Here is a 12025-nt window from a genome sequence, read left to right on the forward strand (position 1 = left end):
GTGTGTGTGTGTGTGTGTGTGTGTGTGTGTGTGTGTGTGTGTGTGTGTGTGTGTGTGCCTGTTACTGGGACTTGAACTCAAAGCCTCATTCTCTTACTTGGCTTTTACACTAAAGTTGGCACATACTACACAACTTGGGCCATACCTCCATTTCCATTTTTTTCTTTTGCTGGGTTAATTGGAGACAAGGGTATCACAGATTTTTCAGCCCTTGCAGTCTTTGAACAAAGATCCTCAAATCTCAGCCTTCTAAGTATCTAGGATTACAGGCATGAGCAACCAACATCTGTCTATGAACTTTAAAAAAAGTTTCTTTCCTGAAATGTACATAGTTGTCTTAATAACATAATGCTTTGGATACCTCTGAAGCCAAGACCCAAATGGATTTATCTTCTAAGTGGTATTAAGAGGTAAAAATAAATAAACACATTATATTTATTTTTATTTATTTATTTATTTATTCATTTTTGGTCAGTCATGGTACCTGACCTCTGGGCCTGGGTGCTGTCCCTCAGCTCTTCAGCTCAAGGCTAGTGCTCTACCACTTGAGCCGCAACACCACTTCTGGCTTTTTCCTGCGTATGTGGTGCTGAGGAATCGAACCCAGGGCCTCATGCAAGCAAGGCATGTACTCTTCCACTGGGCCACCTTCCCAGCCCAAATAAACACATTTTAAAGGCTTTATTGTTACTCATCCAATCCCATCTTTTTGAAATTTTCCTTTGTGTCTGTAGAATATTAAAAACCCAGAGATAAAGTCTGGCAGAGATAGCTCTTGGCACAGTAAGGAAGAGTGAAGAGGTGTGCAGTCATGCTACTGACTTCCAGTGGGCATCATGATACCATCTTTACCAGGTGTCCTGAAAAGGTTTTCCTAGATGAGTTGCCTATTATCAATTGAATGCAGAAAGTACAGAGGCTGCTTTTGTCAGTGAGAAACAAATAGGAGTGTGCCTTAAATTAATAGAATAATAAAATGGGAAGGAAGCTTAGAGATTATCTAATAATCCAATAACCTTCTTTTACATAGTTACCTAGCCAGATAGTTCACACAGCAGCAAAGAATGTGATCCTTACTGCACTGCCTAGAATTTTCAGCTCTGCATGGCTCTTTAGGATTCAGAAAACAACCAGAAATTAAAAAAAAAAGAAAAGAAAAGAACCAGGAGTAGGACACAACAAGATGCCTAGGGTTGTGTGGAGAATGCAGGTGAGAAGAGAAAATAATGATCCGTAGATTACAATTCTTTTTCTTTCTTTTTCCTTTCTCCTCTCTCTCTCTGTCTCTCTCTCTCTCTCTGTCTTTCTCTGTGTCTCTCTCTCTGTCTCTCTCTCTCCCTTTCTTTTTTGTGCCAGTATTGAGGCTTGAATTCAGGGTCTAGACACCATTTCTTAGCTTTTCCCCTCAAGGCTCATTCTCTACCATTTGTGTCACACTGCCACTTCCAGCTTTTTGGTGGCTAACTGGAGAAAAAGGTCTCATGGTTCTTCCTCTACCTGAGCTGGCTTCAAACTGGAATCCTCAGCTCTCTTGTCTACTGAGTAGCTAGGATTATAGATATGAGCCTCCAGTGCCTGGTTTACAACTCTGTTTCCTAAAGAGACTTCTTGAAACCACTGGAGAGTCATTTGCCCCTGTGCTTCACATGCCCAGACTTCCCTCCCTGGAATCAGTTGTGCCCAGTTGCCCAGTGATTGTAATCAGTTGATCCTGTCCACTTGGGGATCCTAGGTAGAGACAGTAATGGTTCTCTACTGCATCATACTGTGGAACTTCTGGTGAAATGCTAAACTTTTAAGTAATACCTCTTCATTGTTTCTACTCTTATAAGTTCTGACTTAGACTGAAGTCATGCTCTCCTTGATATATTCTAAGCATCCCAGGTTTGAGTAATCAGGGCTAAAGGGAGACTGAGAGGCTAAGTGGTTAAGGCTGGAGAGGAGAGAGGGAGAAGAAGGGCCTGAACCTGATAGGCCTCCATGAGAAAGTTATGAGGCTTCGACAGGATCAGGTGGATGTACTTAGAAAGCCAGAGTAAACAAAAGCCGCAGAGGTTAGCAGGGTACGTCTGAAGGCAGATCTGTCCTGTCTAGGCTGAGATACACTTGGTTTCCTCAGTAAGAAGGAGTCACAGAGGACAGCATTTTGAACTGACAGGTAAAATAACAATAATAATAATAACAAGGGGCAATGTTAGAAAAGGGAGTGCTATTTTGGTGTCAGCAACCCTTGGGCATTAGTGTATCAGAGGTTTCCTGTAAAATAAATGGTAGAAACTTTCTACCATAGAGTTTTACAGTTCATCAGAGCTAGCCAGCTCTCAGAGGGATATGTGAGCCAAAAGGGCACAGACCTGCCCAACTTCCCAGCCACCAAACTCATCAGGCCTAGAAGGCAGGGGTCTCCCTTCCATGCCCCCCCTCCCATGTCCAGAGCTATGACCTCTGACTACCCTTAGGAAAATCACAGAGTGTGACAGTTAAAAACACAGGCCCTGCATCCAGCCTGCTGGGCTTGAACCTTCATTGTCTATACATATTACTTTGGAAATGTTTATGTGAGTCTTCTGCCACAGTTTACTATGTTATGAATTAAAGATTTTTAATGGGGATCAGAACTGTATCATGGAAGGATTTATTAAGCATGCCAAAAGGCATATTTTTAAATGCTGAGTGTGCAATATTTGTTATGTAATAGTGTTACCATTATATTGCTTTGTTCAAATATTAAAATGATACTTGAGTCCTGGAGATATAGCTCAGGGGTAGAGCACTTGCTTAGCATGCATGAGATTCTGCATGTTATCCTCAGAACTGTCCAATAAAGACAAGCTATCTGAATGAATAAAAACTGAATGAATAAGAATTGCCTTAAGGATGGCTATTTAGACAAATGCACTCTTAAGAAGGGGATCTCGAATAAAACCTCTAAACAGATTGAAATGTAGTTGAATCTCGAAATTGTGTGTTTTCAAAAATAATTGGTTTAAAATATGCATTTGTTATTTCATGAGACATTTGAAATAGGAATTCTGAGAAGAGACAGGGACTATCATTTTCCAAATATAACCCAGGCCATTTTATTGATTATTAAGTTATGAATACCTACTGCCCCTTACTGGAAAAGAGTGTTTTAATTTTTTTCAAGGTAAGGACTGCAATACTTCCCTAGTTCTTTGAGATTTATGCTATTCTCTTTTGCACTGATACCAATATGGAATGCAAGCATATAGTTGCTTGTACAGTCATTAATCTTGAAAAATGTCAAATTAGGTACCTTCAAACTATATCCTTAACAACAGAGTTCTCTTCCAGGTACTAGTGGCTCATGTCTAATCCTAGCTGCTTCAGGAAGCTGAGATCTGAGAATCACCATTCAAAGCCAGCCTAGGCACGACAGTCTATGCGGCTCTTAGTTCCAATTAGCCATCAAAAATCCGGAAATGGGAGTTATGGCTTAAGTGGTAGAGCCCTAGCTAGCTTTAAGTAGAAAAGTTCAGGGATAGCACCCAGGCCCTGAGTTTAAGCCTGTGATCTCTCCCTCTCTCCCTCTCCCCCTCTCCCTCTCCTTCTCCCTCCCTCCTTCTCTCTCTCTCTCTCTCTCCCCCTCTCTCTCCATCTCCCCCCTCTCTCTTTCCTTCTCCTCTCTCTTTCTTCCCCTCTCCTCCCTCTCTTTTTCTCTTTTCCTCTCAATTCCCATGTAATCCTGAGCATGCTTTGATCTGTAAAATGTGGTAGTATTGATATTTACCTCAAAAGTTGTTGTGAAATAATGTTTATCAGGTATACTGCAGAGTAACTTGCTCATGAAAGCAAGCAGATGTTAGCTTTCCTTTTACTGATGTTGGAATTGCTGTTCTGCTTTACTTTTCAAGTATTTCCTTTCTCAATTCAAATCTTTCCTTCTCCAGTATTTTCTTTACATCTGCTCTGTGTTAGGTTTTGTGTTAGAGCAAAACCAAGAATGGACAAAAACTAAAATATGGTTCTTACTTCCAAGGACCTACCAGAACCCTAGAGGCCATATTTAAAAAGAGAAGAGAAGAAAAGGAAAGGAAAGGAAAGAAGTGTACCATAAATCAAAATGTGATTCTGATCAGAAAAACAACAGCAATGAAAATGTTATGATTTTTTTAAAATCTATTTTTGAAATCTACATGCCAGGAGTCATTGGGAAATGGGAAATATGTTATTCGGGGTAGTTGAGTTTTCTGCCTAATTGAACATAAACTACTTACATAATATATTGTTTTTCTTATACATACTTTCCTGCTTTTTCTTTTGTCTTTTTTAGTTCTGTTACTGGGGTTTGAACTTAGGGTCTGAGCACTGTTCCTCAATTGTTTCACTCAATGCTGGTGCTCTACCACTTGAGCCACAGGTCCACCTTTGACTTTTTGCTGGTTAAATGGAGATAACTCTCCCATGGATTTGGCTTCAAGCCCTGATCCTCAGAGCTCAACCTCCTGAGTAGCTAGGCTTGAGCCAATCCTGCTCAGCTTTCTGCTTTCTTCAACAACAACAACAACAACAAAAATATGCATTTTGTGAATTTTTCTTGATCCTGCAGGGTCACTTTTGCAACTGTACTTACTGAGTTGTGTCATCACACCTGCATTCTTAGGGACTCAGGGGAACTCTCTTTATTCTTGTATTTTGTTTCTAACTTTTTCTGCTTCACTATTGTAAACTATCTGCCACATTCTTTACAGAAGACATTATTATAATAAGCAGAAAGAGGAGTGGAGATATATTTCAAGTGCAGAGTACGTGTCTAGCGTAGCAAGCCCTAGATGTGATCCCCAACATGGATCTGTGCCTATGGCCATCCACAGGACAGTCATTTATTATCCACATTTTAGAGTTTACATGGTTGTTCATGTCGATTTTTACTACTAGTTAGAGCTTTTTTACAATTTTGTTGTTTTGTTCATGCAGTGTGAAGGACTGAACAAAGGTTCTAAAACACATGTGTGACAAGTGATCTGATACTGAGCTATAATCATGGCCCTTGTATGTATTTTATTTTATTTTGAGGGCTAGGATTGAGGATTGACTGCAGGGCTTGGGTGTAGTTCCTTTGCTTTTTTGTTTAAGGCTGGTATACTACCACTTCAGCCACAGTTCCACTGATAGCTTTTTGGGGGTTAATTGGAGATAAGACTCTCATGGACTTTTCTGTCCAGGCTGGCTTCGAACCACAATCCTCAGATCTCAGCCTCCTCAGTAAGTAGGATTATAATCATAGTTCACATTTTTCTTCTTTTTGCTATTTCACTTTGACCAGAAGACAAATTTTAAAATAATTTAAACATACATAAAGGGTCACACAGGTATTTATAACTTGCACTTTAGCAACAAGTCCACTGATTTTCAACTCCCTCCTGTTCATTAATTGGTAGAATGTGAAAATCTGATGTCTGCCCACATTCAAAAGTAAGATTAAATTGAATTTCACTTTTAATTTAAAGATATGTGTTTTTAGATGCTTTTCTAATTATAGAAAAGTTTTCAAATTGTGGCCAGAAAAGCCATAACAAAGATTGACATTCCATTCTTCTATTTCCACCAATTTAAATTTATCATTACACTGGATAGCTGCTTTTCTAAACTCATAGAAACATCTATCTCTCTTGTTCTCTTCTAGCTACAATTTTCTCACATGTCCCAAGCTACTGTAATACAGTAGAACAGTATTTACCTAAATAGTTTTTTGTGTTCCTATCATATAGTGTTCCACGCCTGGCTAATTTGCCCTCATCATTTTCTTTTTTCCTTGGTCCTGTAAACTACACTGTAAACTTTGTGTTCAGTCTTATTCATTTTACGTGTCCATTGCCAATTATGTTTCCTGACAAACAAAACATTTTTCTATATGTTTAAGTTGAGCAAATGGCTATATTTCTACAGATAGCTTGAAATGTGTTAGTAAATCTTCAATGATATAACTACACCTGAAAATATATTTCAAAATTGAAGGGGATAGTTAGTAGACTGTCCAAGTTTATCATTTATTTAACTGTTTATAGTATCAACAGATAAGATTCAGAGTTTAGCTTATTTTATTCTAGGGTAGAATTAGGGGGTGGAATTAGGGGGTGATCATTACAACAAATCACTTTGCTGATGATCTCCACAGATAATGTTCCAATTTGGACAATGTCTCACCTGAGCTCAACAGGATTCCCCTGTGATATGTAGAGATCAAAGTTGAAATAAACAAGTGAAGGTAAACTTGAGGAGCCAGCAACGAACAAAACCAACAGATATGATATTAATTTGTAGTGTTTCAATGTTTATTCCTTAGTCTATTACAGAATTCTAAACTCTGATTAAGAATTACCTCCCCCACCCCTCAACGCACCAATGTGAGTAACTAGAAATTTATTATGATTACTCTGAGGTTGAAATTTAAGATTTCCGAGCTCATTCCGGTTTTATAATTTGACTCCTTTGCTGCTGGAGGCAGAACAGGCATCTAATCAGTTGAGACATGTATAACATGGGTTTAATGTTAGACTTGGTGTCAGGCTTAATGAGGAAATGTTTATTTTCTTTTGGAAATCTGAAGAACACAGATGTTGGATAGTGAGAAAATAGCACATAATAACAATATTATTAATTTGGAAAGATGTATTTTGATAGGAGACTTGATTATTTAGTCATCTAAGTCTGTCTGACTTTGTGGCAAAGTGGGATTCATAGTGTTACCTAAAGAAATGTGCAAGTGTTAAAATGTACTCTACAGACCTGCATAAGTGTACAGATTCACTTGATGTTTTCTTGATAGACTATGGTTTGATTTAAACATTGAGTATCATAAATACAGAAATTATAATAGCTTCATTTTTTTGTCTTCTTAAGTTTCATAGAAACCCCAGCGCATTTCTCTTGGAAAGAAAGTTATTACCGATCCACCATGTCCCAGAGCACACAAACAAGTGAATTCCTCAGTCCAGAGGTTTTCCAGCATATCTGGGATTTTCTGGAACAGTAAGTATCAAAAGAGCAAGAAATATACCTAAAACTACTAATAATTGGTAAATGGAGGTCAAATATGGTCTAGAACCAGAAATTAGTTAATGTTGTTGGAGAAAATTCATTGCCTCCAATATTGTCTGTGTTCAAAATACAGTAGTTATTTGTTCACCATCCTCTACCAAACCATAATTGTTATTAAAAGCCGTATCATTTGGGGAACTCTAGAATGGACAAAGTTGAAATAATCTCCCTAGGGTTTCTCTGATAACTTAAATAAATCCATTCCTGGAACTTTGAAGACATACATCAAATTTTGGGGCATATGTTTTTTTTTATCTTTTTAGGAATTATTATTACCCTTTTATTAGATTTGGATATATTAAGGTGTTGGTGAAGAGAATATCATTGCCCTGAAAATCCTAAAGGATAGGTCGAAAAGACTGTACATTTAATCCATCCATTCTGTTCCAATTCTTATCCAGCAATTCAGATTGCTATCATGATTCCCTTTTAACCAGCGTGGCCCACACATGTGCAACTTGAAATTATCCATCTGAGAAAGGGGTTCAGCCAGGATCCAAATTTGGAGTTTCTGATTCTAAGCTACTAAGGAGTTTTGTCATCTTTGAAGCACAACATGTCCCTTTTTACCAATGGGGTGAATGTGTTTGACTTTGTGCCAGTGCCTCATAAATAATATACTTTCCTTGGGATTGTCAGGCCTATATGTTCAGTTCAACCCATTGACTTGAACTTTGTGGATGAGCCATCAGAAAATGGAGCAACAAACAAGATTGAAATTAGCATGGACTGTATCCGCATGCAAGACTCAGACCTCAGTGACCCCATGTGGGTGAGTAGAATGGGGGTCCTCTTTCATCTGTAGGCCATGCTATCCACCATTCTGCTATGTACTTAAAGGCATATACAAAGGCAATCGGCTCTGAAATGGCAAGTTTATTATATTTGCTGAGAAATGATTAGTAGTTGTCTATGGGTTCTAGAATGTCCTCAACTTCCTGTAATACATAGGCAAAGAGGAGGGAAATAACTCTTTATATCTCTATTCTGTATGCCAATCTCACTTCACTTGGGTTTACCAGGTGAAAGAGGGACAGAATCTGGACTTAATTCTACTCTACACAGAGAATGTTTCATAAGTAGCAAACCACCTCTCTCTGAAATTTCATTTACTGAATGAAGGAGGAAGAAGTATGCACATGCACAGGTTTAAGTACTTAGTAATAAAGAATGAAGGTTACCTGGTACATTAAAAAGACGTTTGGCTTTAGCACTGAGACATTAATTCCCTCATTCCTCAGGCACTGTCCCTCATCTCTTCAGCTCAAGGCTAGCACTCTACCACCTGAGCCACTGCACCACTTCCAGTTTTCTGAGTGGTTTATTGGAGATAAGAGTCTCTTGGACTTTCCTGACCAGGCTGGCTTTGAATCACAATCCTTAGATCTCAGCCTCCTGAGTAGCTCGGATTACAGGCATAAGCCACCAGTACCTGGCTAGTATACATATTTGTAAAGTTTCCTGTTTTTTAAGTGTTGACACCTCATATATTATGTACCTCCTGGAAATGCTAGAGAATGACAATCGTTGATGGTGCAAAAATGCTTTTCTGAGATGTTTTGTTGAGATGAAATTTTCTGTGTCCATGCACAAGATAGTGCTGTTGGATTGCCTTTCCTTTTATTTATTTTTTATGCAGGTACAGGGTCTGGGTTCTGTTCCTTAGCTTTTTCACTCAAAGCTAGCACTCTACCACTTTAGCCACAGATCTATTTCTAGCTTTATGTAATTGGAGAATAATTAAACATAAGAATTCAATGGAATTTCCTGCCCAAGCTTCTCTGACTGCTAAAGGGTTGGGAGTTATATTGTGTCATACCTAGTGCTTGAGAACACATAGCAGGTCCCCAGAATTCAGAAAAAATTAAGTGAGGCATTGACAATAATGGAAACAAAACAGAGCCAGCTCTACTTCCAGGCTGTATTGAAAGGAAGGAAAAACTGAGAATGAACTTCATCTAATAAGCAAGCCTGCCTATCTGTTATGTACTCTATGTCTCAATAGAATTGGCATTATTCATAATTAGCTTTTCAAAAGTTTTTCAAGGGTCTTTCCTTGCCTTAGGACTACCTTAATATCTTCAGATTCCATATATTTACATGTGACAATTACACAACAAGGCCTAGAGTACCATAGCCCTCAGATGCAGGACTGACAAAGTACAAGACTTGCTCAGGACAGTAGAAATGAGTGTTCTGAAGAAGTAGAGCCTCTTCAGCCCCTAATGCTTTTAACCTGTGACAGCTAGTTGTGTGGTTCTTTTGTTATTGTAAAGGTGATGTATAGAGGGGTTACAATTACATAAGTAAGGTAAGGAGTACATTTCTTTTCAGTGTTAGCCACCCTCATTTTCTCCCTCCTCTCCACTCCCCCCCCCACCTCAAGTTGTAAAATTCATCTCCAACATAGTATCTCGTGAGTATCACTATTGCAATGGTTCAGCCTTTGTTTTGTCTCACCATTTCTGTGATTCCCCTTCCCATCCCCAAATCAGATAAACTTACATACAATAAAAAGGGTATTGAAATAAAAAGTGACAAGGGGGGTAAACAAAAAAAAATAACTGCATAGAGTATACGAAGAAAAACAAAAACAAAAAACCTTCTTATTTCCGTATCTTGTAGTTAATTTTGATTCGGACCATTTTATAAGTTTAAATGTACATAGCTATTGAGTTATTGTGATCCCCTGCCAGAGCTATCAAACAAGGCCACACTAAAGTTACCAGCACAACTATGTTCACTGCACCATTATTTACCATAGTCAAGACATGGAATCAACCCAAATACCCCTCAGTGGATGAGTGGATCAAGAAAATATGGTATACATACACATGGGATTCTATCCTTCCATCAAAAATCACCCCATTCTCAGGAAATGGAAAGATTTGGAAAAAATCCTATTAAGTGAAGTAAGCCAGATCCAAAGAAACATAGGCTTCCTTGTTTCCCTTATTTGTAATACTTAGTATATTGTTTTATTTTGTTTCCACTACCTGATAGTGTATTCTCTTCCATGTAAATCTTGCTAACTTTGCTTAGTCAGTACATATTTTACTTTCCTTTTTGATATGTACATTGGATGTTGGAATCTCAGTCCAGTATTTTCTCACTTTTCAAGAAATACAACTCTATAATGCATATGAGATGACATGTCAGATTATTAGGGAAAGAAATATTGAAATTGAGAAATTCATCTTATTTTTAGTAATTCTTGATAAATGTTTACCTTACTAATCAAGACAGGCAATCTTATTGTTTTGCCTTTCATTACTAATAGGACATTTTAATTGCAGCACTCAGTATTAACTCCAGGGCCTTGCATTGTGCTACACAATTAATGTTACTGCTTGATCCATGTCTACAGGCCTTTTGTTTTGTCTTTTGATCTTACTAACATTGCTCAAACTTTTGATCTTCCTTCTCCTCTGCCTCCTGGGTAGCTGGCGTTATATTTGTGTGCTACCACACTTAGTTTGGTCTTTTGAATTAGAGAAACATTTGTAATGTACTAAGAATAAGCTCCCTTGAATAGTAGAGTGAATAGAATTTCTCAACAAAGAGTTTCTCAAAAGAAATTCATAGTTTAATCTATCTTTACCAAAACCTTCTTGGTTTTTGACTCTGTTGACTACTATATTACTTTATTTCTCATATTTATACAGATTGAGCATATGAAATATGCCTTTCATACCTTTAAGAGGTAATATTAACAACTGAACCTTGTGTATGTTATTATGCATAGTTATATTTTAGGTCTAATTTCCACATGTGAGAGAAAACTTGTGTTGTCTCTGAGCCTGGATTACTTCACTTAACATGATTTGTCCTAGGTTTGTCCATTTCCCTTCAAATCGCAAAATTCTTTCCAATGGATTGGCAAAATTCCATTGTGTTTATGTATATATATATTTTTTCTCCATTCTTTTGCTTTCGACCTATCCTTATCATTATATTTGAAGTTATTTATCCTACACAATCTATATTCAGATCACATCTCTCTTCTGGCAGTCTCTGTTTTTTAATTGGTATATTTTCAATTGCATAAAACATAATTATATTTTCAGCATTTTTAGGATTTATTTAGTTCTTCAATTCCTTTTTCCTTTATTCTATCTTTTAAATGATTTGACTTATTTTTATTTATTTTAATTTGTAATTATATTTGAGGTGTTTTGAGGACTTTTTCCCCATTTGTTCCCTCAATTCTTTTTTTTGTCTTTTAGATGATTTGACTTCTATTATTTAAATTTATTTATTTTATTATTAATTTTTTCTCTTTTTACATTTTCCCTAAATAACTCAGTGTTAATGTTTCCCCCAAATCTACTGAGAATCAATATTTGATCATTTCAAACAGAATATGAAGCCTTACTGTAATGTTAATTTATCATTATTTACCATTTGTGTCATAGTTATCATATCTATTACATGTTTGCACTGAAAATTAAATCACGGTAGTAATTTTTATTTTTAACTGTTAATGTAATTAAATCAAGACAATATGTTCCTATTTTATTGAGTAAGCTGTTTCTTGGTGTTGGTACTCTTTGTTTTCATCAATGCTATACTTCTCACTGGATATTACCAAGAAAAATATGGAACTATGCATAAGTTATCAGAATGATTTTTTTTCTAAGTTTTACATTTTCTAAGCAGTACCACAAATCAGACCAAAGTTTTTACTTGTGGGATTTAAAGTTGATTTGTATTTTATAGATATTATTTCCATGCCTCCTATCTTCTTTTGCTCTCTGCTAATGCTTGTAGGTATATTGCCAACACATACATGCACAATGCACGCGCGTGCACGCACACACACACACACACACACACACACACACACACACCGACTCATATATAATTTGATGGGAAACACACCTGTAGACATATCTTTGTATTAGAAAATTGAGTCAAGGGGCTGTGAAGGTGGCTCAGTGGTAGAGTGATTGCCTTACATGCA

The 12025-nt window shown here is 37.2% G+C and overlaps 1 protein-coding gene across 4 annotated transcripts in view; it reads left to right on the top strand.

Moving 5' to 3' along the window:
- Tp63 (tumor protein p63) overlaps positions 1–12025 on the top strand; it is a 211459-nt gene that overhangs the window by 68173 nt on the left and 131261 nt on the right. For all 4 annotated transcript variants that reach the window (XM_013019345.1, XM_013019339.1, XM_013019343.1 and 1 more), the window contains exons 2-3: positions 6865–6993; positions 7702–7834. In XM_013019345.1, the coding sequence (XP_012874799.1) occupies positions 6865–6993; positions 7702–7834 (262 nt within the window). The remainder of the gene's footprint in view (positions 1–6864; positions 6994–7701; positions 7835–12025) is intronic.

Source organism: Dipodomys ordii, unplaced genomic scaffold, assembly GCF_000151885.1.
Source record: "Dipodomys ordii isolate 6190 unplaced genomic scaffold, Dord_2.0 Scaffold45, whole genome shotgun sequence".
In the NCBI taxonomy this organism is placed as follows: domain Eukaryota; kingdom Metazoa; phylum Chordata; class Mammalia; order Rodentia; family Heteromyidae; genus Dipodomys; species Dipodomys ordii.